Below are 26,330 nucleotides of genomic sequence, written 5' to 3'. Positions count from 1 at the left end.
AGCGTAAATTTCCACCAGGTCATGCTGGAGCCCACTCTTTGTCTAATGGTTGTTTGACACGCAGGACTAGAAATCAACCCACTGCAACGTGATAGCAAAAGCTTGGCGCTCTCCTGTGGCGGCATATAAATACCGCTTGTCGTGATCGTCGTATTTCCTTGAGAATCTTACCTCTCCGCCCGAACGGGCTTCCAAACCCTAATGGCCCAAGACATGGACGACCAAACCCCAGAGATCACCGAGGACGGCCGATCGCCGCCGGGTTCCTCCGACCCCGCCCTCTCCCGTGCCCTTTCCTCCAGCCGCCTCAACGCCCGGGCCGCCGAGTTCGTACCCCGTGCGGCGCCGATCCGCCACGGTCACGCCCCGGCGGCGCGTCCGGTGATGCACGTCTTTCACCAGGCGCCTCCAGGCCCGGCGTGCTTCGGCCCTGGGCCGAGTTCGTTTGAGTACTACGGGAGTGGGGGTGGGGGTGCCGGCGGGTTTGGAGAGCATGAGGGAGCACATACAGGTGATGATCTAGATCTAAGCTCTTCGGCAGGTGATGGTCTCTCGGATGAAGTTATCCAAAAGATCACCAAGCAGGTTTGTGGTTTCTTAAATATTTCACCTGTGACTTTAATTTCCGAATATGTGTTAATTTAGTTGATACAATTTTAAAGATAGTACTTTCGGAACAAAATTGGTTTTTGATTAGTTAGCTAGTGGAATGTGTGGAGTTTTGTCGAAACCTTGGAAGATGAAATGATTGGTCGGCTGAATTTTTTATCATTCATTCTCTTCATATTAGTCTAAATAGTAGATAATTTTTAGATACACCGTGTTCCGTAATATAGAAATATGAAATTCAATATCGTCTTTATTTCAAGCATCTGAAATTTCTATTTTGTTGAGTTTCGCAACCATGATAGACTTTTAATTTCAGTGCTTAATTATTTCAAGATTTGAGTTTAAAAAAAAAAAAGTTTCTGTTGAATGGTGCCATGACCTGGTTGTGTACCCTGATGATTGGCATTATATATGTAATTAGATAACTTGATAAAAAGAACCACTAGATATAATCTAAGATTCTTATTGGTGGTAGATTGGTAGAGTCTCTGAACTCTTGCAGTGAAACCAATGACGTGATGGATCTCCTCATCATTTCTAATATACCAAGTCTGTTTAAGTCTCAATATTATCACCATTATCGTCTACACAAAATGAAATGTTACCACAGAAGAATAATTCATTCTCTGAATTGATAATAACAAAAAGAAAACTGTGTCATATGAATTTTCTGCGGTGGAAAAGAAGTATGCTTTGAAGAGCAGGAGTGAAGAAACATTAAGGGGATGTGGAAGGGAAAATGAGAAAAGCAGATAGGTAAGCCTCTAAAGAGGGTATTCATCGAGCTGTTAATACATGAACATTTAGAGATTGCTGTTGGGATGGCCAGTAGCAGTTATAGTATTTGCTTCAGGAAGAGTGGGGTGTCTGACGTGTATTATTTTCCCTTTGTTTCTAGGTTGATGATGTGTACACTATCATTTGTGGTAATGGGTTTCAACTGTGATAAGATGTTTAAATAATAAATACAGCTTTATCTTATCATATTCTGTGGGTTGGAGATGAGTATTAAGAATCTCTGTTTCTAATGCTGTTTCGCCTTATAACATCTGCTTATTAGAACAGCATAGTCTTACAAAGTTGAAGTACTCTTTATATCTATCCAGATTTCAGATAATCAGAATTTGATTGTTTGTCCTTTGCTATTGATTCCTTTCTTTCTTTTCAACCGCTTGTGTTCTGTGGCTTAATTAAAATTCTCATCATTATTGTCCTTGATCAATTGACAAAATTGTCAATCTAGCCTCAGATTATAGTTGAGCTAAATAATAATGGAGTTGTCTCTGCTGCTGCAATAAATTTTATGCACTTATTTCTTTATTGCTATTACAATAAACATGTAATTTCCAGTTAATTACATGCATTATTTTTCACTCTTTTATGTGATGTAACTCATCCTTTTTATTATTTTATAATGGGCAGGTTGAGTATTATTTCAGTGATGCAAACCTTGCTACAACTGAACATTTGATGAGGTTCATTACTAAAGATCCTGAGGGATTTGGTAATTATTTAATCATTGGCTACTCAAGCTTTTTGTTTTTAGTTGTTCTTTACTGTGACCTGATAACTAGACATATTTAATGTTATTTTTTGCTTTCAACGAGGAACATCTCTTGTTTAATGTTCACACTAATAAAAATGGTAGAACATCGTGGGTGACTAAGGTGCAACATTGGGTAGAAGTTCAGTGAGATGCACATACATCAACAAAATGTGTTCTAGAAAGCATTGGAATAGGCTATCCCAGGAATCCGTTAGGATTGCAACTCGATCAGATAGACTCGATCAGATAGAGCTGAAGGCCATTATAACCCTAACTGATCCTGCCAGCTCAATGATTGGGTTGCTCGGGCTTGCTTGGCTTCAAACCAACCTAAGTTGCAATACTAAATTTCAGTTCCTTGATTAGTTGCCATAAGAGAATGGTTGGAATAGTTGGTTTTTCTGAATAGAAGCTTTTTTAGGGTTGAGGGTCAATCTTGGTGTCACATTAAATTTGCTCCTTTCGGTGACTTAGGTGACTAAGGTTCAAGTTACAAAAATAAGTTCTTTGCCTGAAGGGATAAGATGAATACATGGATCTTCCTTGGACCCCACATTGATGTGAGCCTTGTGCACTTTGCTTCACATTTTAAGCTTTTTGGGGATTTAGGGTGTTATATCTGCTTGAAGGTCTATCTTATGCTTGCAAAATATTGAGTTCAACTTGGAGTATCCTCATCAAAAAAGTGATTTGCAAACAGGCATGATAAATTTCTAAGTAATCTTTGTAAGGTGGTTTACATCTCAGTACCAGTTTGAAGAATTGGTCCTTGTTATAGCACAGACGACACTATCAGGTATTGAAGTTCATACATTTTGTCTGGTTTGCAGAGTGCTCTTGGCAAATAACCATACATGCCTCTATGTTGCACGACTCTCCACCCTTTGATGGATGCCTTTACCAGTGACTTTAAGAAGAAAAAACCACTATCGACTGAAACTGCCATTCTTAATGGTCTAAATCAAGTGATAGTTCGGACATACGGCATATGTGTCAAAATTAATACTTTTTGTGTATGTAATCGCTGTTACAAGGAATATAACCAAGCAGCAACCTGGTTACTGTACAAGCAAGGGTAACAATCTGATTTTTTGTTAGCAGAAAACATTCCACCAATGTTGTTGAACATTTTGTACAATGACTTGCACAGGTCCTTTTGTAGTACTTTATGATTTTGTCATATTTTCTTTTTGGAAAAAAAGTGATAGTTGCGTGGTGTCTGATGAGTTCGGTTGGACATCTAGAAGGTGTAATTTATTTGTCAACATAGCAATTAATGCTTAGATTATTATTTTTTGGAATCAATTGTTCAATTATCAAGTCAGACAAAAAATTTTGTGGCTTATACTAAATGGTAAACTGTAGACTCATTTGAGCATTTCTGCAAATGACACTCAATTTTCTGATTGTATTTTTATCATCTATGGGTTCTAACATTAGAATAGATGAGAACTCAGGTTCATGTAGTGATTACCTGATGTTTTTAAATGTTTTTATCTGTGCAGTACCTATATCGGTGGTTGCAGCTTTCAAAAAAATCAAGGCATTAGTCCATAACAATTCGCAGCTTGCTTTGGCACTGCAGACGTCAACAAAACTTGTGAGTTCTTACAAGGCATTTGTTTAATGCATGCCACATTGGATGATTTCATCCTAATTTTATTTTTTAATGTCTCTATGCCTTGATAATGGAATAATGTGTACTTGCATAATGCAGCTTTAAATACTTGTCCTAATCATAAATGTCATATGAATGGTATTACCTGCTCTATACGGTGTTGTACTTGTCCTTGTCATCGATGTCTATTTAGCCTCACCATCAGCCACCACTACTATCATCATCACTATTTATCCTACCACTGACCGCCATAGACTACCACAGCCACTACCAGTCATTGCCACTGTCACCAATGTCTTATCATAGTTGCTGCTATCATGATCTGCGGTCACTGCCACCACCATGGCTGTCATCAGTACCACCATGCTTACCAACTGTATCATTGCTGTGGACGATGCTACCTCTAATATTTGTTAAAAAGTTGCTTCACCAAAAATTTAATTGATAAGAAAAATGCTTTTGAAGTTGACAGATCTTTTGTAATCAAACGCACAAGTATGCAAGCACTGACGTATATCGTTTTTCATTTTAAGCATCTATTTTTTGGTAGAGGAGATGTAATACCAAACACACCCTAGGTGTTTCTGATTTTAGCTAAACTGCAGGTTGTAAGTGATGATGGGAAGAAGGTTAGGCGCCAGCAACCTTTTACCGAATCAGACATGGAAGAGTTGCAGGTCAGGTTCGATCAGTTCTGTTTTGAGGTTCTTTTATCATTTTATGTGGTCTTAGTTTAATGATAATTCTCCCTGTCATCCTTCTAGTCCCGCATCGTGATGGCCGAAAATCTACCTGAGGATCATTGTTATCAGAATCTTATGAAGATTTTCTCATCTATTGGAAGGTAGATTATCTTATAATTTATGCTATATGAAGTTTGTAGTCTAAATCACTTGAAGATATTGTTCTGCAGTGTCAAGACAATTCGCACATGCTATCCACAACCATCCAATGGAGCAGCCGCTGCAACTAATAGACCAACAAAACTTGAAATGCACTTTGGTAACAGAGTATGTATTTCGTCCTATTTTTGGATTGTGTAATAAGCAAATAGTGTCTTAAAATGACCCTTCATATTATATTGCTTGGTTAGTTTGTATGAGTATAATGTTTTTAATATTCATCGCAAAATGCTATACATCTTTAACAGTTTCCTTTTTTTTCTGGATTTCTCTGGAAGGTTGTCATGATAAGTAGCTCATTGTTCAACAACTAGAAACCCTTTTTAACTTCATTGTGTGTAATAAGCAAACAAGCATGGAGAAACATGTGTTTAAAACTTTACTGTTAAGTTATAAAGGAAAATTGTGCTCCTGAACTGTGGGGCTTGAATAACCATTCATACTTGTTTGTAAGCTGCAAACAAATTGTTTGGTTGAATAGCGCAATATTTTTTTTGTACAGCACATGTTCATGTGGATGTGTTATAAAACATCCATTTAGTTATATTTTAAGATTTGATTTCATTTTTTTTTGGTAGTTGCATGCATTTGTGGAGTATGAGACCGTCGAAGATGCTGAAAAAGCAGTAAGTATGATCAGTTCCATCTTTCATAGGTTTTCTACATTTTCTAAGCCACAATCCTATACATATATTGTTCTTTTGTCATGGAGGTTGCAGAACTCAACAATGAAAAGAATTGGAGAAGTGGACTCAGAGTTAGAGTGTTCCCTAAACTTTTGGTAAGCATCATGCGTTTGCTTTTACTTTCTTCTCACACTATCTTGCATTTTCACTCATATATCTTTGTTCATGAAACACATTTGCTTGGTCTACATTTTCAGAACTTAGCTATAAATTTGTGCGTGTGATGCTTTATACCTGTTGGATATCTTTTGTGTGTGTGTATGTTGCATGCGTGTACAAAACTTAATTTAATTAAACTAGTGGTGATACAAGCTGAAAATGGCAGGAATCTTTGAGATAGGACTTTTAAAATGTGTATCTATGGTTGAACATTTTTGTAGACTCATCGAAGAGAACTTTGTAATTTTTACATACACAAGAAAAAATATGATTTTTTATTGCACTATGCAATTGAAATGCTGCTAATTCAGTCAGTATATGGTCATGAAGAGGATTGTATGACATTATAATTCTTATAGGTTTTTGCTAACTTTGCAAATGTATATTTCTATTTATATGAAGATAATTTTCATAATTTTAATTCATTTTTTAACTAGTTTGTATAATTTTTAAGCTTGTATCTTCAGTCACTGGAGGTCAACAATTAAAATTTAGACTCAGCTTGACCAAACCTAGAAGGCTCACCTGGATGGACAATCTTGTGCTATTTGAATTTTCTGTTAATTTTTCCCATAAGCTAATACTCCTCTTTTGCATACAAAAGTCTTTATCATGTTATTACTGGTCGTCTCATTTTCCTGATCTTCAATCCAGACAAAACATGGGCAAGGTCGAGGAAGAAAAGTACATGAAGTTGAATTTACTGGAGAGGAGGATGTCTCCACATTAAATGAGAAGCAGGTTGAGGATGCATATCACACGTCTGAAGTGTTGCACGAGCACGAGGTAAGAATGCTTGTTCCACATGTCACTCCCTGGCGAAGTTTTCTTCAGCAAAAAGGATTCAGTCAATTCATTGTCTATTAGTTATTTCTTGGTCTACCTGATGTATCCTCTCTTTTTTGTCAGTGGTATATCTCATCCTGTAGTAAACATAAGGCCAATTTTTTTAAAGTCAATATAGTCCAATGTCAGTTGTCCTAAGGCAGTTCAGATATGTTACCTTGAACAGAGTGTGGACAGTTTCAATGACAAGGATGGAACAGTAAGGCGAGGGAGAGGTCGTAGCCGAGGAGGAAGAGGACGAGGACGAGGCCAACATCTTAGCAATAACCGTGTTGGAGGCCATGCAGTTGGTACTCCACCGTCAAGCCATCATCTTATCCATTCCGAGCGTGAGCAACCTGTTGGAGCCAACAAACAACCTCCTGGTCCTCGCATGCCAGATGGTACAAGGGGTTTCACCATGGGTCGAGGAAAACCAGTCGTCCCAACAGGTACAATCTAAAAATCTTTCATGAGTATGGTTGTTCTTCATGTTTGTTTGTTGTCGATGTGTATAATAATAGTATGTCTTTGTTAGACAAATCTGCTGCTTTTTGGTGTAATTATTGATTCTGGATGTCGGTGTGTCCAGTATATTAGGGTGTTTTAAACCTTGCTTTGGGGCTCACTTCCAGGCCACTGTTTCCTCTTACTACTGCCAAAGAAAGAAATGTTGATACCAGTGTTTTGAACACATTACTATATTCAAAGTTTCTTGTTCTTGGTATATGCTAGTAAATCTGTTAGGCAAAGAGTTGGGCACTTTTTTTCTTATTAAAATAGGCCCCCCTGTTGATCAGGAATTAGACCTCAACTCTTCAACTCTCTCACTCTGATCAACTTCATTGCAAAATTGTTGATGATCTTATCAAGATATGGTGGCCATCATCTCAACCCCTTGGTTCTTGTTATAAGCAGTCTATTGTATTGAAGGGAATTATCTCTAGTATTTTGTCCCAAGTTGCAAAGAGAAACCACACAAAACAATATGGTTTTAGAAAACCAAAAACCATATACATCTAAAAATAGCAGCCGTCCAAATCCCCTCGACACGTCCACGTCCACATCCACATCCACTTCCAAAGTCATTGCCTACCTTTGGCTCCATCCCATCATCATGCCTATCCGAATTGTTCTCAAGAATTAGTTTGGTGTCTTTCTTTAAATAAAAATAAGAAAAAAAATTATTTACTAAAAAGAGAGTCCAAAATATGACCTATCAAAATAGATGTTAAATCTGAAGAAAAAACTTCTTCCAAAAACAGATAGATTGTGTCATCCTGCCTTTATTAGCAGCCCAATGTTGGTGGGAGCTTTATTAAGTTTCTTAAAACAGTGAAAGCAATCAAAAAGTTTGCAACTTCAGGATAAAAATATGAATGCTTGTTGATTGGGAGGTTTTGCTTTCCATCATGTATTGTGTGAACAATAAAAAAATCTATCTCAAGATAATTATATACTTTGGTGTCTTTCTATCACGATCAAAAGGTGGTCTAATCATAACTGATGGACGGGCCTTGTGGACTACCTCGTGAAAGAAGAATAGACACGGATGGCTCGTCGGTTATAGCGTAGCTCCCATGAAGAGGAACCCACCACCGATTGGATCAACCGCAAGTCAATGTTGACGGTTTTGGATCATGTAGTTGGATACAACCCATTGCATCATTCAATTTACACATTCGGCCTTAAATTCTCATTTAATTTACACCTCTCAATTATTGGTAATTGTCGAACCATGATGATTGCTTCTTTGTCCTCCGTGCCTTGCCGACCTCTCTCACATTTGAATTAGTGGGCAAGCAACATGTGGGGGATGAACCAAAGTGGATCTCGGTTGTCTCCCTAAAATAATTGAGGCAGGTGAGTTGGTAGGCGCGTATAACATATGTTCTTGGGCAGTCCATTATGGGCACTACCTGTATCTAATATTCATGTTGTTGGTGTATCTGAGCTTTTAGGATCCAATTTCCATTTCCACTTGTATCGTAGAATTGGACATTATCATAACTCAGCTAGATCGAGCCATCCATCGAGAGGACCGCGACCCAAATCATTGGTACATTTGATTCGATTACTGGATCGGAGATAGATTGGACCGGTTCAAACCATCGTCGTACAGAAGACTCATGGACCAGGTGGGGATCCTTTCCAATCATTGTACACATTCCAGCCGCCGTTCACGATGGCTAAAGTCAGTGATCGGCAGAGTCCTCCTACTTCCAACGGCTGATATGCTGGGATTGTAATATTTTAGTCAGAAGCCACTTTGGTGAGAATCCGATCACATTCGCACCTTTTTTCTGGCCGACGGCTATCGCTCGCGTTGAAAGCACGAATATAAAAATGACGCCCTTCTCGCCCCCGCAAGAAGAGGCTTTAAATACTTCTCCAAATCCCCCCCTTCTCTCTATCCCTTCAGCTCCTGCCGATAAAAGATCCTCCATCTCCGCCATGACCTCCATTCCACCGCCGGAATCTCGGGCCCTTCTGGGTCCTGTTCCATAGCTCCAGTTCCAGCTCCCAGTCTTCAGTATCGACCCGCGTTTTGTTGGAATTAGGATCTTTTTCTGGCTTTAAAGATTCGATCTTGCTTCAGTCTGCGAATCAAAGATTGCGTCTTGACTGGATCTGGAGCTCTGATACTTGCGGAGATGGACGTGGTGGCGGCGCTGAAGCGGGGGGTGTCGCGGCAGTTCTCCCTCGGGTCGCTGTCGAAGAGCAGGTTCAGCTTCGGGCGCCACGCCTCGCTCGACCCGAGGCTGGCCAACGCGAGACGGTTCGCCTTTGGGCGGCAGTCGTCGCTCGACCCCAACCGGCGGAGCCCCGTGAAGGGGGAGCTGGTGGGGGTGCCGGAGAATCTCGACGCTACCATGCAGCTCCTCTTCATGGCGTGCCAAGGGGACGCCAATGGGGTGGAGGACCTCCTCAAGGATGGGGTGGACGTGAACAGCATCGACCTCGACGGCCGGACAGCCTTGCACATCGCCGCCTGCGAAGGGCACGTGGATGTGGTCAGGCTGTTGCTCAGCATCGGGGCCAACATCGACGCTAGAGATCGTTGGGGAAGCACGGTATGTTGTCAAACAATTTCCTTGTTCGACAGTTGCTTCAAAGTGGAAATGGATGTGTGCGCGCTAAGAATTCATCAACGTTCTATGTTCATCCTTGATGATAGCTGGAAATCATGTAATGCATACTAGTATATCCAACTTTCGATTTGAATCTCAGTTTGTTTATCGGATTGCAGGCGGCTGCAGATGCTAAGCACTATGGTAATGCCGAAGTCTATGATCTATTGAAAGCTAGAGGAGCCAAAACACCGGTAGGATGTATTCCAAATACAAGATGAAAAAAGAGAAATTTTTGCTTCCCCTTCAAAAGGAAAACATACTTTTCTTACCAAAATTATTATTCTCTAAATGCTGGCGTGCACTAACAGAAGACTAGAAAGACCCCAATGGCAGTTTCTAATCCCCAAGATGTTCCTGAGTATGAGCTGAACCCAACAGAGCTTTACTTCCGGCAGGGTGATGAGCTCTCAAAGGCATGTTCTTTGCACCTCAGACTTATTGTGATTTGTTTCAGCTTTAATTGCTTATAAGTTGTATCAAGAATCATGCCTCACTTTCTCTGGAAGAGAATGACAAGATTTGGACTTTGGGAAAATTGTCTTTAAGCATTTGGCAAGCACAGAGATAATAATTTCTGCTGATATTTTGGAAAGATAATCTTTTACAAGCACTGTTCTTTCATTGTGTTTTCAAATACTTTATTACCATGTTTTCTCATCAAAAAATTATCCAAGCTGTTCATGAGCAGCTTGAGTTCGATAGAAATTAAGTTGGTAGCTTTCCTGCAGATTAAAAACGGCCAAGCTTGAGCTAGGGATACCTAATGCTAGGCTCATTAGTATCCATCAGAGAGATGTCTGGAAACTAGCGCACAAACATCTCTAACAGTGATTATTGTGATGAGGATCAGGAAAATTCTGCATGCCTAAGTTCCAGTCTGAGGTTTAAATGTTAAGAGTTTTATTTTTATGGTCATAAATTATTGCATTTTTGGGTAGCACTGGCTTGCAAATGATGAGCTGATGCTAGCCATCTTAGCACATCACCAGGCCAATAATCAGTCCCTACTGATTAGTATGGATGGTGTGTACCTATTGTTGATAAAGGTACTGTCTTGCTCCATGCCTGTTGTATCCTTGACAGTTATGCTATGTTCATTATAATTTGTGATATATAAGGTGCTCTGGAGTTTAACTTGAAGTCTTTTGATTGTACGATATGTTGCAACTAGTATGGTTGAATTGGATGGATATCCATATCCTTTTGCCTTGCCTTGGTTTATTTTGTCAGTTATTCCAGTGTTGCTGTAAGAGCTGTTTCATGTAATTATTCCTGTGAAGTTTTCTTGTGGTCTATTTTGAAATATTTAGTTTCTTAATTATGTTGATCATGATCATTTGCCATTGTTGGTATTGATAGGACATTCGTCAAGTAGCTAAATGGAATGGAATAAAAGTCTCCGTCAAGATGCTTGAGCAGGATGCCTACTCAGATCCAGACACCATGTACTTGTTTATTCTTTCCATGATATAAACATTTGCTGCATTAGATACTTTCATGTTCAATTTTTTTTGCTAAAGCATGTCTACTTGAGCTTATTTGAGCTATGAAGATAGGCAAACTTCCTATTTGAAACCTTACCAGTTATCAATTAATTGTTTTTATCTAGAGGACTATGTACTCTCAGATGCCTATATTGTTATTGATAAGAAAATCCTGAATCTTGATATATGCAAACTTGCATATCATTTCACTCCAAGTCTCTAACCCTTGCCTAACTTTGCTTTGACTAAGGCATTAGGCACTTTGATGGAAAAGATATTAATGGTGACATGCAAAATAATATCATCCTAGAAGATCTTCATGCTAACATGTCTAATCGCCCTTTGTCCTTAATAATTGGTCGATTGTATCAGATAGTAGAATGAGACAACAAATAGTATCTAAAATGGATTCCATAAGCTCCATATAAAATGTGGCTGATAGCTACTGATCAAAACCTAATAGAGCTTAAACTGGATAGGACTTTCCTATAGTGCTTGTATTCTCTAGAATGTATTTAAATTAACAGAAAGGAGCCACACCCTAACATGGAAATGTTCAGGTCCTGAAACTGATCTTCCTATTTGGATGAAAGGACTGCTCTGCTAACATCAATAAACTTTTGAAAGACCATTCTGTAGAAATCTTACTTGCTCCAAACTTCCAATCACATATTAAGAAGTTATGTTAGAAGCTGAAATGACATTAATTCAGCTCACTGAAAGCAATTGTTTCAACAATATAATATTTCCCCTGTAGTTGGATATTAAGTTTAACTAATCATGACACAAAAATTTGACCCTAGTAAATTAAGCACAATCCGGCTGATGGGAAATTACCTTTCTTTGGTTTACTAAAACTTTGTGTCTGTTAGAATATAGTTTTGAGTTGTATCTTGATGCTTTGTTAATCATGTGATTGGGTTAAATCGGCACATCATCAGCACTTTATATAGAATACTGACTTATGAGCAAGCTATTCCCTCATCTTGTTCCTCCTACACATTGCTAGAGTCATTGATTTACTTTATATTTCTTTTACATGTACAGAAATGCTTTCAAGAATGAGCTGACTCTGATGCAGAAGGTTCGACATCCTAATGTGGTTCAGTTTGTTGGAGCCGTTACTCAGAATATACCCATGATGATTGTCTATGAGTACCTTCCAAAAGTAAGTTGCTGGTAATGCTTACTATGTTTTTTGCTGTGAAGAAATTATTTTATCTAATTATTGCACTGATAGTTTTGTCCATGAATTAGAATCTTAGTCTTATACTGATACTGGGTGATGGCAAGATTACTGTGGCACCAGTACTGATTGGTGTACCAAGTGCCACTGTTAGTCGGTACCAGTCAAGATCACCTAGAACCCCAGAGAGAGAGAGAGAGAGAGAGAGAGAGAGAACAGGAGGAGGAGGAAGAGGAGGTGACATATCCGCAGGAGGATGGCAATGCGGATGAGGAAGAGGAGATAGTGATGCGTACCTGTGGGAGGAGGCTATGACAACACATATGAAGAGGTAGAGGAGATGGAGGGAAGAGGGAGAGAGCTGTTGTAAAAAATGAGAGATTCAGAGAAGAAGAAAATTAAAATAAAATAAAATAAAGAAAGAAGAGACAATTGTTGACAGTTGCCAGAATAAAAGAACTGATACTAGAACCGGGAAGTAAGCTTCCTGCTTGGTATAGCTCATTATCAGTCTGTTCACTGTCAAAAAGATTGGTACAGTGAGTTTCCTGAGAAGCAAGTTTTTGTTTTGGACAGAAATGTGAGAAATTGCCCAGTTGGCGGCCATTGGACCCATAAAAACCAGTCCATACTGACAATGTCATAATCCACATTTGAATCTATGATCTTATCAAACCATAATGTGCTCAAAATTTATTAGTCATTCTCCATTTTTTGTAAACAATCTATAGCCTTTTTATCTGTGTTCCAACTTCTTAAGATGCCTATCCTTCATAAGAGTGGTTTAGTGATATGGTATTCAAGATCATGGCTGTGACCTGTCAATTGTTCTGCTGCTTTCTAAACTCAGGGTGACTTAGGAAGTTATCTTAAAAAGAAGGGACGTCTAAAGTTGCATAAAGCTCTTCGATTTGCCCTTGACATTGCCAGGCATGTATCAAGCTACTATTGTTTGAATTGCATTTGCTAATAATTTATCCTATCAGCTTAACTAATTTCCTTGAAAACTCTTCTGCTGAGATCTGCTAGGAATCATCTTTATTTTTTTAACCTATTCTGGACATGAATATGAAGGAATTGAAATGTTGTAGATACTAAATTTGCTTACTTCTTGTGCTTTTTTATTTGTCATTATTTATGGAGAAATATAAGAATAAGATTTTATATTTTTTGTTACTTTTTAGTTTAAGCACTAGATATTTTTATTTATAGTATTATCTGAGTTGTGAATGTGCATTTAACACTTCAACCTTTTCTTCCTTATTCTTTCATGGGATAAGCTTTATTTTTTGGTGAAAATTTATACATACTCTTCTTTTTCTTGCTTGTCAGTGTAACCAGAGAACCTATTCCTCATAGGCATAGAATTCCAAAGGCCATACTGAAGGCCCGTCTTTGTAGATGCATATTGTTCTTTGAAGATTTATAGCCAGATTTCTCCATGGCATAATATATAATATATTGATTTTAGCTTTTTCAGCTGCCACTCCAGCTTGACCAAAGATACATATTGATGATAACTGTTAGTGGCCTAATGTAACTTTTCCACTTTTCCATCCGGACATCGGATTGGTACTGATGGGTTAAATCTAATTACAATTTGACTCAGCTAAATTTTGACTGAACCTGGATCTCAACATTTGTGCGTCAAGATTTTGCTTGCTCATTCTGTATTTGATTCTTATTTATGCAGACAAAATTTTCAAAATCACCTGACTAAATCTGATTGTGTTTTCTTGTGCTACTCATTATGCATTTTCTCCTGTTCACAGCTTTTCTTTCCTTTAAATGAATCCTGTTTACAGTTTGTGTTCCACAGATATACACACCAATATACTGATCATGTGGAGTAATAATATCATGTGCATTGATGGCATTAGCAAATTTCCATAATGTAAATTTACATAGATAACCTTAGTTTTTTGGTTAAATGGAACTTTGTTAACCAAGTATTGGTTTGCTCTATGATTCAGGGGCTTGAATTATCTTCATGAGTGCAAACCAGACCCAATAGTCCATTGTGATTTAAGGACAAAGTAAGATGATCCAATATCTGTACTTGATAACATATCAGTCATATTCAAAGCTGCAGACATAAATATTTGGTTATCTACTATATGATTAATATTTTTGGTAAGGTGCCAGAAATATTTTTATAGATGATGGTGGTCAATTGAAGGTGGCAGGCTTTGGCTTGACTAAGATATCGAAATTATCTCCAGACAGATACAAGTTAGCCCATCCCATGGCTCATATTGACAGTAAGTTGTACTATGCTGTATACTAAATTTGAACCTACTCTTGGCCCACACACGAGGGATGCACACAATTTGGTTTGGTTTTAAGAGAATTTTATGTTGAATTTAATTTCTTCCTTTTACAAGCTTTAAACTGTACTGGACTACAAGTGAAAATAGAACTGAGATTACATGAATAACATTATGTTATTAAAAACACTCTGTTACCTGAAATATTTTATATATATAAGAATTAGATTTATCATTTTTATATTGTTTATATAATTAAATTCAAATATGATTAAACAATATCGTATATAACATTTAACGAAGCCAAACTGATCACGACAAAAAATTCAAAACAAATGGAACTTTTGCAGGTTCATCTGCTTCACTAGAGTATTGTAAAATTTTATAGTCCTTCTTCCAGGCATTATAATGCCATGTTGAATTCCTACCCCTAACATCATCCATTAGCTCATATTTTATGTAACAAGTCCATGTACATAAATTTTGATGGTTTTTATACCACTTGTAGGTTTATACATTGCACCAGAGTTGTACAAGAATGAAATATTTGATAGAAGTGTTGATGCATTCTCCTTCAGTCTCATTCTTTATGAGGTTTGTCGATTCAAATTTTCTTTTGTTTGTTTAAGTTCCAGCATTTCATTATCTTCCACAGAGTTTTATTTCAGTTGAAACTGAAATTCTGAAACCACAACCAATATGCAAGTTTCAAGTGTCCACTCAGAAGTTAATTAAAAGGAACTTGCATAATATACTTTGCTTGAGTAAAATAAGTCTATTTAGCTATCCAGAATGTTTTTTCTTTTCTTTTGTATGGCAGTCTCAGATATAAATGATGATGAATAAAGTTAGTGAATCTGTTTTTCTTGATCCCTACTTTTTAACACAATCTCATGGATTATAAGGATTTACTGGAAAACTCAGTCTCACCTATTTAATTAAAACTTTATTCATTTAATTGGTTAAGGTCTTCAGGTGAAGAATCCTTTTGGTTTTGACTACTTAGCCGAGTCCATTTGACACGTAGCTATTTTATGATTTGATGTTACTATTTATTTAAATATGTCAAAGATACTGTTCTGGGAGGATTTTTTTTCTTTTTGGCCTGAACAAATTTTAATTGCCTGTATGTCACCTAAAAATGCAGTCTCTTGGAAATATTAAGTAAAATAATTTTAATTCCGCCTCAATTATAACATCAGATAAGCATTTTGGTTAAGAATATCAGACCTGAGAGTTGAGATTTTGTTATCTTTTTTATTTACTTAAATATAGAAGCAAATGCTGATTATATTATAAAATGTCACACTTGCTTCTCTTGCTCAAAAGTTGACATTCAAGCTTATATGGTGGCTATGCTAGAGAAGAGGAAGCAGTATAGAAGTGTAAAATTGATGTTTAGTAAATTAAGCAGATCATTCTATTGCTTTCATCTTTCATATGCTCTAGTGTCAGTTGACTTTGTTAATCTTATTTTTGTGTTGGATAGCTTACACAACGAGAATGATGTGTTGCTCTTAGTTTTTTTCTATGCAATGATCAATTGTCCCCTTCTGAAAGTCCAGATGATTGAAGGAGTTCCAGCTTTTCACCCCAAGGCTCCCGGAGATGTTGCTCAAATGATTTGCTTGGAAGGAATCAGACCAATATTAAAGACCAAGTCGAAGGCTTATCCTCCTGATCTGAATGAGTATGTCTTTCTTCACAAGTCAAAGATATTTCAGATGTACCTGTTCAAAGTTACACATATTTTTAATAGTAAAGCTATTAAAGGTAAATTTCCTATAAAAGGACATGAGCACACTCATCACAAATTGATATAAAACTTAGTAAACAGAGGTCTTTAACTTACTACTTTCCTAAGGTCTCTTTGGAAACCATGTAGATCTGCTTATTATATGATACACTAATCATCTCGATTTCATTTCTCCTTTATTCCATGTATACTCTTAAGTAGCTGTCCTCTATTTATTTGTCCTGTAATGTTACTTGCTAAGTGAAATAATCATAACCGTAACTAGATCTGCCTGTGTAATTCTATAATTTGATTTGTGTTGTTCTGGCTAGAAACTTTTGGTGTAAGTATACTAATTTTCTTATAATAATTATGGGATCAGTCAAATCTAGTAAATGTACTGAATTATTTATTAACAGCTTTTCTTCTAGGGTTTGATGAGTTGTACATGTAATTTATTCATGCAAGAAATTTTGTGCAACTAATGATAAGTTCTGAACAACTACTTGTGTTAACTGTTCACTGTAGATGGTTAGCTACTGGTAATATATAATTACAGTAGGTAAGCAGACTTCCCAATAAACACCGAGCCCTTATAAGTAGGTTAATCTAACCAAATTTCTCTGTTTTGGCTAATAGATTGGCTTATTTTCAGTGCCTTCTGACACTCCCAAGATCTGGACAAACAAAATTCACAAATACTTGAAAATCACAGTGGATGATTAACTTTCCCTTTGTACTGCCATATAGAAGTGAATCAAAAATATAATATGGTCATTTTTGCAGGTTAATTGAAGAATGCTGGAATCCACAACCTGTAGTGCGACCAACTTTCTCAGAAATAATTCTGCGGCTGGACAAGATGTATGCAAATTGTTCAAGGCCAAGCCGATGGAAAGAAAATTTTAAGCTTCCCTGGTACATTTGATTTTTATGATAATTTTTGCATTGCTTGATTACTTGTAGGTTGTGAATCCAAATGTTTGAGCATAGTATGGCACTTGAAATGTTGCTTCTCATGTGAAATTTGTGGGAGTATGCATCTAGTTTTTGGGTTCTTATGGTTTTCACTACCGAGTTTGCACTTTCACTCTGTACTTAGTATGATCAAAAAGTTTTTATGTCCTTTTTAAATAAAATCCAATATAATAGAGTTGCATTTAGGTTAATTTTCTTTAACCATACTTCTTCTCATTTTGCAGGAAATAACGAGGAGGCATTCGCCGGCTTGCATTATGTTCCATCATGTTGTAACACTAGTATGCAATATTTATCAATGTATAACATTCACTAATAAACATTAGTTTTCCCGATAAAGATTTGCTATTGTATGTCACTACAAACTCTGACCAAATAATACTTGGAATATATATATTTTTTTGTTTTGAATATTTTATATTTTTCTTCTTTCCATTTGGCTTTATTTAGCTTTGGCACATAGCATTTGAGCCGAAAAGATTGTAAGTTGTAGTATGTATATGGCTATGTTTACTTGTAAGAAGTCATATTGTTTTAATTTTTTGGGATTTACTATGTAGATTTATTATCGTTGAGTTCTTCCTAAAGTAGTATTGAATTAAGAGAATTTAAATTTAAATTTATAATTTATAATTTATAATTTATAATAAATTTCTTTTAATTTTTTCTTTATATTTCTTCGTGCCATTAGCATTAGATGTCTTATCTCTTCTAACTATAATATTCATATGTTTTTAATCACAAGTTTGTACAATATCAATAATTCTCTCTTATTTTACCATCTATTAATATATTTTTAAATTTTCTAACAATAATGTCCATCTCAACATTCTATCTCTTCAGATCCATACTGATAATATAAAGCTTCGTATGCTACTTTGATTATATTTTATGAATAATATTTTCATCAATTTTTTATTTTGTATACATAAAACTTTTACAAATAACTTTATTTTTAGAAAATTTAACTATCTCTAATAAAACATATAGCTACGTTTACATCGACTGAATAACAATCATGCTATATAAATCAAGACATATGTTTGTGGTTTTAAAGCAAATGCTCATGCTAATTGATAATTGATAATCGGTTGTATGATTATGTTATATAATTAAGTTTAGAAGAGATTAGAGCATGAAATATCAAATATCATTAGGGTTGGTAATAATCTTTTATAATTTTTAAGATTAATATTCATTTTAGCCCATATGATTTTGGTTATGGACCTCCTAAGTCCTTATGATTTACTCATGTCTAAAATAACCCTTACATTTAAAAAAACATAATATATAAGTTCCTCTCATCAAGTTTAAGTTAATTTATGTTAGAGTTTACTTACAATAAGTCATTAATATAATAACATATGTAATTTAAAATTTAAAAAAATTGATAATATATGGATTTGAAAACGTGGACAAGTTGCCTAATCAATTTCCTTCAAAACAAGCCTTTTCATGATCTAGCGGGCGACACACTGGTCTTGCCTTGACATATGTTGTAGAGAGAGGAGCCTCTTAGCACTTACAACAATTGAGAATGTCACAACGGAGAGTCAGTCTAGAGCTTTTCCCATATTGTGCACTTCAATATCTAGAGCTTCTCCTGGGCCTAAAGAGGAAACCATGAACCATATTGTGCACTTCAATATCTAGAGCTTTTCCCTTGTTATGCTTATGGCTCATGTCCCTGTCACCATATTAATAGGGGCATGGAGAGGGGCAAAGGATCCTATTGGTGGCTCTTTTACCTTGAGAGCTACTACATAGCTTCGGTGCCTTTGCTCTTCTAAGAGCAGAGCCACCTACGACATCATGCTCATAAGAATGCCACTAGCCTTAGACGTCGGTGTCGGCCGACGAATGACTCCTGCGTCAGTGCAGCCAGCAGATTGAGCGTGAGGGGCCATAAGGAGCCCATAAAACTCATCCTCTTATTCCACGTCCTTCATCTCCTCATTGTCACCATAAGCTTCCTTATCCTTATCCTCATTAGCTGCTTTTGGTATAGGATCAAACCGCATGCCCCCTCTTTGGTTGGGCTTCGACATAAGCAGTAGTAGCTCATCGTTGTCATAGACCTTAGTAGCAACAGCAACGGCAATGGCGATAGCCACTCTATTCTCCCCATGCCCATGTTGTCGTTCCTCGCCTTTGCTAGCGTTCCGATTGTCGTCATTAGTAGTTTTCCTATTTGAGTTCTAATTCTCCATCTCTCCTATCGCCCCTTACTCGACAGCAGGTGCATTATCTTCTCGGTGGCAAAGTGCAAAGAGGAAAGGTGCATAGCACCAAGAGGCAAAGCAGATGGGGCAAGCTAGGTTGACATAGCTCCTGACGTGAGAGGCAATACAAGGAAAGTGGAATGCGTGAGAACACTCGACTATAAAGACTAGCATCTCCCGACTCACATTCATAAGGTTAATTAGGTTACGATGTTTTCAAATATATATATTGTTTTTTAAAGCTTAAATTATATGTATCATTATATTAATAATTTATTATGAGATAACATGTCACGTAAGCAAACTCTAACGTCTATTAATTCAGACTTGATGGGAGAGACTTATATGCTATGTTTTTAAAATATAATGATTATTTTAGATAGGAGTAAACCATAAAAACTTAAGAGGTCTATGATCAAAATTATAAGAACTAAAATAAACCTTAACCCTAATCTTTATTAAAAACTATATTGAATGTTTAGGTCTTTTATAAGTATCTGGGAGGATAGGCTCGCTTAGTTAACCAAAAAAATTAAATTAAATTCGAAAAGAGGAAGAAATTATTGGAATGAAGAAGATGATTTGGTTGAAGGAAGACACTTTGATAGGTCCTAAGATTGTCGTTGAACGTGCAAAAGAAATGCAATGCATCCGATCGAACCGATAGACATTATCCTCTCCTCAGATTCCTAAAGGAGTTAGCATCCTTCATTTGTTGCAGAGAGGGGGCTTTACACCAGATGGAGAGAAGGCCTGTAGGATGATTTAGTAGCTTTCTCCTACAACTTGGAGGGGACAAGCAGTCATGGCTCTTGAGACTGAGGATGGTACAGAGATTCCATGATCACCAGGAGTGGGGGTGCTGTGCAAAAGAGATGCTGCCATGGCTCAGAGCCTTGCACCTGTGTCTTCAGATAATCCATACTACAGACAAATTGCCAGTTCCTGTGGTTGCTGCCATGGCTTCAGACATTGTTCTGCTTTAGCCTTGTCACACACAGCTCACCAGTGAATTAGATTGAAAATAAATCATTGTTTTGCCAAACTTCTGTTTCTATTTGACACAGTAACTATTAGATTGAAATGGGAATTCAGAACAACCCTTCTCTGACAAGCTTGCTATTAGAACATTATCTGATTCCTGATCCCTCAAGTAAAGCTCAGCCTCCCAAAGGATAAAGAACCAAGTCCTCTTAAAACACTACGCTGGCTTTTTGGTTACAGAAATCTAATAAATCAGGAGGAAATGGAGCATTATCAAGCAACCCTTAAAGCTAAATTCTTTTCTGGATATGGCACAATCTTGTTTTCAACTACCTCACATGCCAACCTTTGTTCCTCTTGAAAGGAAAGCTTCAAGTGAACTCCAGCTTCCACTACTAGCATTTACACATTAGCAACTATAAAATATCTTAAGTAATTTCTACAAACACAAAGGAACAAATAAGCAGTCTTTCGATACACAACTGGCTGCCTTCTAATTATAACCAAAACCTAACCTGGGCAAGGCGGCTACAAAAACCATTAAATTTTAATCCTTCATTTCACTAAGATGACAATGAACTATCATCATCTGAACTCCCGGACCTTGATGCTTGGAAACTCGGGAAGACTGGTTCTGATGTTTGGTTCGCGGTGACTGGGAAATGGCGTTCCATGATTGTGATGTTATGCTCGTTAATCTTTTCGACTTCTCTGCAAACCTGGTCAAGAGTTGCAAGAAAATCTCTGATCACCATGAAGACTCTAAATGGATGAGACTCCTCCTTGGTTGAATCCCCCTGGAAGTATTCAGTTATCTCCTTCACCATAGATAGCGTGGAGCTCTCTCGGGCTTGGATATCTAGAATTTCATCCTCAGCCTTTCTCATGAACTCAATCATAGCATCATGGAAATGGTGACCATTCTCATTTGAAAATGAATTGTTTAATTGCAGCACCTCCTGGATCTTCCCTAGTCCTCCACCAAGTTTGGCAACATAGAAGCTAAGCATATCCGAGTCCATTGCAGCTGCCTTCTTGACATTGCTAAGCTCAACACTCAGACTGGACACAACTTGGATGCCAAGTTTACAGTACTCAAGATCTGTTACCGTATTTGACTGGTGGTTAATGCTTGAAAAATTGGCAGAGGAGAGGCGAGATCCTTCAGCTCGACTGATTTCCCGGACAACAAAATGTAAAAGAGTGGTCTTGCCATCTGTTCCTTTGACGTCGACTAGCTTAAGGAGGGCATCAAGCTTGAAGGCATGTGCCTCACCACGGTTGGTACCAACATTCATCCGATTCCCAGTCTTCAAAACTGCCCCTAGAAGCTTGCTGAACATCCTGCTGCTCCTCAGCTCTTCACAGGCAATCTGAGACATAAACAAAATTGAAGGGGTAAGCATGTTTTTTGCTCATTTCCGAAAAGCAGTATTTGAGCACTTTGTTTGCGGGCAACTAATTTGTTAGCTGCCCATAGCTTGGGTTTAAATATTTAAATCATTGAAAAAAGGAAAACTTTCCATGAGTTAATTAGGCAACTGTTCATGATTGCTAATTAGTTGAAACAAAAATAAAATCTCATCTTTATGCAATATCATATAATAGAGAAGCATTCTTATCTAAGGTATATAAGGTACATGGCATAAGCAATAATGAACAAAGGTCCATTATGATTGAAATGGAATTCTGTCTAATATCTAGAAAGCTATCATCCAAACCATTGCTTGCAATTACATGGACATAAAACAGGTCTTCTGAAGGACTCCATGCATCAACCATAAAACAGAATGTGAAAGCAATCGACCATGACTTTTGCTTGGTGGCAAAAACAAAACTTATCAAATGGTCTCCAAAAGAATGCAATCGACACAGCTTTCAGAGTTGGCATATTTATATATAGCCACTAATGTTGAACTAATTTAGATGCAAAGTTGACATAGTATATAACATTTTACTGTAATTTTGTACATTTACTCTAATAATGGGATTAAGATAACAAGATTAAGATGACAATAAAGAAACCTGGCTTTGTGCTTTCAGAAGTTAAACCATCTTCACAGTTTCACGTGAATCTCAATTCTTGAATATTAAATAAATATTTACAAAATAATTTGTGTAATGAAAAAATAATCAACACTTACTATCTCATTCTATAGATTTTCTTAAGAAATAACAGAATGGTTTTTCATTTATGCAGTTTCTCTCTGTTGAAACTTGAAAATGAATAACGCAAATAAGTTTACCTCAAGAGTCCTAAAGAGATTTCTTAGATGATTGACCTCTGGATAGAAATTAGCAATATAAAGCATGGCATCAACTCTCTTAAATGCAAAAGGTATATCAAGCACAGCCTTCAAGAAGGATTCAGCTGGACCAAGCTTGAATGGTGAATCATTTTTATATTCCTTCAATTTAAGCTCTTCCTCTCTGCTTGGTACCATTTTTGTAAGTGCCTCCAAAATTTCATTTCCCAAGCTGTCAACTTTCCCTTTATGACAGACATATACCATAAAACTGTGTTAGTGAAACAACAATAAAGGAAAATTTTTTTGGGAAAGTTCCATAGAGATTGATGAAATAAAGATGAAAAACAACTGCAGTTTTTCAATAGATAGAATGCCATTGAAATAAATGAAGCTTGAAAATATCTAAAACACATAATCAGGCCTGTGTAAAAGTAAATGGAGAATGAGCTGCTAATTCTAATCACATATTCACCTCAACATAAGCAAAGAAAAATAAACATCAAGCAATCAGTAAACATTTAGCACAGACAAATTGTTTTAAGAAACTCATCATTGATTTCATAAGACTGAGAATTGATGAAACACACAGATATCAATAAGGTAAACCATTCTTATAAAACATATCAAAATGGGTGGAAGGTATACCTTCCAAGAGAGCTTCACAGACTTCCTCTTTATTCACATTTAGGGCCTTCAGCATAATTGCAATGTTCTGGGACTTCTTGGGTTCGAGGATCCTGCTCTCTTGGTTCATTGGAGGATTTATCTGACCCCCAGACATCTCCTTTGTCGTCATGCCAGTGTTACTAGGGAACAATGTCTCAATCATCTCTTCGTTCAATCTGCCAATCAATCAACACAAACGGATAAGAGACACAGCATTGCACGCAAAGAAAAGATCTTTTAGATTCAAGCAGAAAGTCTCACTGGAATGAGCCTGACTTCAGCTGATCCCACACCATCGCCTGGTCAGAGCTTGCTCGAACTTTATCCCAGTGCAATGGCTTCAATTTCGGGCGAGGATTCTCCTCGTGCTTCTCGGCCGCATTGGAATTCTCTGGCGCCACCGATGAACTCCACGCTACTGGGATTCGAGGATGTACAAGAACTGGCGGCTGGAAAGCCGGCATCTTCACAGTCTGACCCTCCCGACGTTCATCTGGTGCCGGTGGTGGCAGTGGTGGTGGTGGCGGCACTGGATTGTGTCCAACCGCCACTGAGTTTCTAGCGAAGTCCCCTATTTTTCTCGGTGACTGCAGGTTCTGACCAGAATATTGCAAAGTTGCCGACTTTCTGTCGCAGTCGGCTTCCGGTGGTGAAGATGGTGAGGAATGCGACATTGGTCTTCTCTTCGGAGGCGATGGTGTGGGCGGCCGCAGCAGAGGTGGAGGCCTAAGTGGCGGCGGTGATGAAGTGGTGGGCGACGACTGGGTGGGCGAAGAAGCCACATTAGAAGAGATGCATGAGGGCGTGCTCAGTGTCGAGCTCCGAGACCCGCACCTTTCCATCTTCGAACCTAAAGCTGGCTTCTTTGAGCTCGACGCAGGGCCAGCGGCGCTGCTGCCCTTTCCGCCAGGGGAGTTCTTCGGTGAGTAGAACTCCTCCGACGACGAGCGGCCACCCTCGGTGGTCTGGAACTGGCGAGGTAGCGGCGGGAGCGGGCGGAGCTCCGGTGACCCGAGCTTCCGGTACGGCGAGCCACCTCCGGCGGCAGGCTGCGCGGCGGAGCTCTCGTTCGCGCGGCCGCGGGAGTTGACGAGAGTGCCCAGGTACAGAAACTCCGAGCCAGCGGTCCCAGCGGTGGCGGGGGCCGCCGAAGAAGTGGCGGACAGCTTCCGCCCATCAGAGGCGGTAGTGTCGGGCGGGAAGAAGCGGAGGCTGTCGGACCTGGCGTCCTTATCGGCGCCCCCGCGACGGCGGCGTCTGCGGATATGGACGAAGAGAGCTAATGAAAGGGCGAGAAGGGCGATAGCAAGGAGGGGGGAAACGACAGCGGGGACGAGCCTGGGGGGAGAGTGGCGGGAGGGGGAGGATACAAGGGAAGAGATGTTGGCGGGGAAGGTGGGGAGGGTGGCAACGGGAGAAGGGGGAGGAGGCGGCGGCGGAGAGGGGTATAACGGGAAGAAGGGACGAAAGCTGTGTGAGGTGGCGGAGGAGGAAGGGTACTTTGGCAAGGAAGGGGAAGGGGGTTGGGCTGGAGGGAGGGAAGAGGAGGTCAGGGGAAAGAAGGGTTGATGGAGAGTTCTCCTGTTGTGGATTGCAATACTAGTGGTAGTAGCAGTACTCGTGGTAGTGGTGATGGTCGTCATGTAGTAAAGCAAGTGAAGTGAAGCGTCGCTGAGGAGGAGGAAGAAGGCAAACATGGACATTGTTCTGCAGCTGAGACACGGAGAGAAGGGAAGAGAGAGAGAGAAGGGAGCCGGGTTAGGGAAACAGACACAGGGGAAGGGAGGGAGGGAGAGAGAGAGAGTAGCAAACTCTTTTCTTGGAAGTGGTGACGGTGCAACTCGTTTTCAAGGTTTGAACAAGCTTGGATTGTTGCTCGATGTGGGAACTTGTGAGAGACATGCAACGCCTACAGTGCGGCTCACTCGGGCCAAGAGATGTGTAATTAGACAAAGTATGGAACCAGTTGGCTCCCCAACAAAGACAGAAGGCACGTTGAGAAGAAAAAAGCGGAGTGAAGAGAGAGAGAGAGAGAGAGAGAGCAGGGTTGAGCCATTGCTGCTAGCAGTGCCTACTGCTCGTGAGTGAGCTAGCTGGTGTGTGACAGAGCAGACGGCATTTATTGTGGGAAGCCTCCTTTTGAACTCACCAAGGAGATCAGATTTGAAAAGGATGGGGATGGGATGGGACCTCTCCCCGCAACAGGCAATGCCACTGTCATGTTTCAGAGAGATGGAAAGAGAGAGAGAGAGAGAGAGAGAGAGAGAGAGGGAGGGGTTACTGTTCCCAGGCATATTTCTGTGCGTCTCCAGGAGAGGAGAGGAACAGTGATGCAGATGCATAGCTTGCTCTGCCGAGCAAGTGAACATCTACTCGTCGGGTGCCAAAAAGAGATTTGTGATGATGGAGTGGCCCGTGGAGTGCATCAATTATGAACTCAAAGAGTATGAATTGGAGAATGATTGCCAATAAGACTCCAAGGGAATCTTGTTCTTCCCTTTTATTCTCTACTTGCCATTGGCAGCATTCCCAGGTTGGGTCACCACAAAATTTGGCTCCCTAGGAGGACATGATCACATGAAATATGTAGCTCACAAATAAAAAGTACACTTCTTGTTGTGTTCCACTCCATCCCTCCTGCATTTTTACTGGTAACAAAGGTATTACTCTTGGTAAAAAACAATCGGAAAGCTGTTCATATTCTCTCAGAGGATGAAGGTTTTTCCCTTGCTAAGCTTCTATTCTGCACACCCTCATCTAGCCGGATCACATTCCCGTTGGTCATTATGATGGCATCGAATACTTTTTTGATGGATCTCACACTGAAATATAAGAACACGGTGGTTTTCTGATGCCATCTTCGTCGATTACATTGAAGAAGAAGAAGACGAAAGACTGGTGCTGCTGAGGAAAATTCCATCAGTGACAGCTCTTTTGAGGCTTTCTTCATCATTCTTATTATTACTCTAACATTTCACAGGTTGGTTGGGTGTTCTAAGTTTGCGAGAGGAACACAGGAACAGAGCATACTTTATTCTGCCGAAAGAGACATACCACAAAGGATCCGATGTAGAGGAAAA

General features: G+C 38.7%; 3 protein-coding genes across 4 annotated transcripts; 2 read left to right on the top strand and 1 right to left on the bottom strand.

Annotated features, from left to right (window-relative positions):
• Positions 1 to 155: 155 nt before the first annotated feature.
• LOC135605708 (la-related protein 6B-like) lies at positions 156 to 7,072 on the top strand. The gene is made up of 10 exons (XM_065096110.1): positions 156 to 585; positions 2,032 to 2,113; positions 3,661 to 3,755; positions 4,379 to 4,450; positions 4,538 to 4,617; positions 4,687 to 4,783; positions 5,254 to 5,301; positions 5,388 to 5,456; positions 6,175 to 6,306; positions 6,533 to 7,072. Exons 1-10 carry the CDS (start codon positions 202 to 204, stop codon positions 6,806 to 6,808), a joined length of 1,335 nt encoding a protein of 444 aa, XP_064952182.1. The 5' UTR covers positions 156 to 201; the 3' UTR covers positions 6,809 to 7,072.
• Positions 7,073 to 8,738: 1,666 nt separating this feature from the next.
• LOC103975799 (integrin-linked protein kinase 1) lies at positions 8,739 to 17,542 on the top strand. Of its 2 annotated transcripts, XM_009390887.3 has the most exons (12): positions 8,739 to 9,419; positions 9,596 to 9,670; positions 9,788 to 9,892; positions 10,839 to 10,924; positions 12,011 to 12,131; positions 13,000 to 13,079; positions 14,123 to 14,185; positions 14,295 to 14,410; positions 14,925 to 15,010; positions 15,982 to 16,106; positions 16,938 to 17,069; positions 17,354 to 17,542. In XM_009390887.3, exons 1-12 carry the CDS (start codon positions 9,000 to 9,002, stop codon positions 17,358 to 17,360), a joined length of 1,416 nt encoding a protein of 471 aa, XP_009389162.2. In that variant the 5' UTR covers positions 8,739 to 8,999; the 3' UTR covers positions 17,361 to 17,542. The 2 variants fall into 2 exon arrangements, with proteins under 2 accessions (XP_009389162.2, XP_009389161.2); XM_009390886.3 differs by lacking the exon at positions 17,354 to 17,542 and having other exon boundaries at positions 16,938 to 17,079.
• A 3,210-nt stretch (positions 17,543 to 20,752) lies between these two features.
• On the bottom strand, positions 20,753 to 25,473 carry LOC103975800 (formin-like protein 1). The gene is made up of 4 exons (XM_009390888.3): positions 23,512 to 25,473; positions 23,230 to 23,426; positions 22,582 to 22,826; positions 20,753 to 21,708 (listed from the first exon to the last, which is right to left on the bottom strand). Exons 1-4 carry the CDS (start codon positions 24,951 to 24,953, stop codon positions 20,899 to 20,901), a joined length of 2,694 nt encoding a protein of 897 aa, XP_009389163.2. The 5' UTR covers positions 24,954 to 25,473; the 3' UTR covers positions 20,753 to 20,898.
• Between the last annotated feature and the right edge of the window lie 857 nt (positions 25,474 to 26,330).

Source organism: Musa acuminata, chromosome BXJ2-2, assembly GCF_036884655.1.
Source record: "Musa acuminata AAA Group cultivar baxijiao chromosome BXJ2-2, Cavendish_Baxijiao_AAA, whole genome shotgun sequence".
Taxonomy (NCBI): domain Eukaryota; kingdom Viridiplantae; phylum Streptophyta; class Magnoliopsida; order Zingiberales; family Musaceae; genus Musa; species Musa acuminata.
The sequence above is the reverse complement of the archived record's forward strand: the minus strand, read 5'-3'. Positions and strand labels throughout refer to the sequence as shown.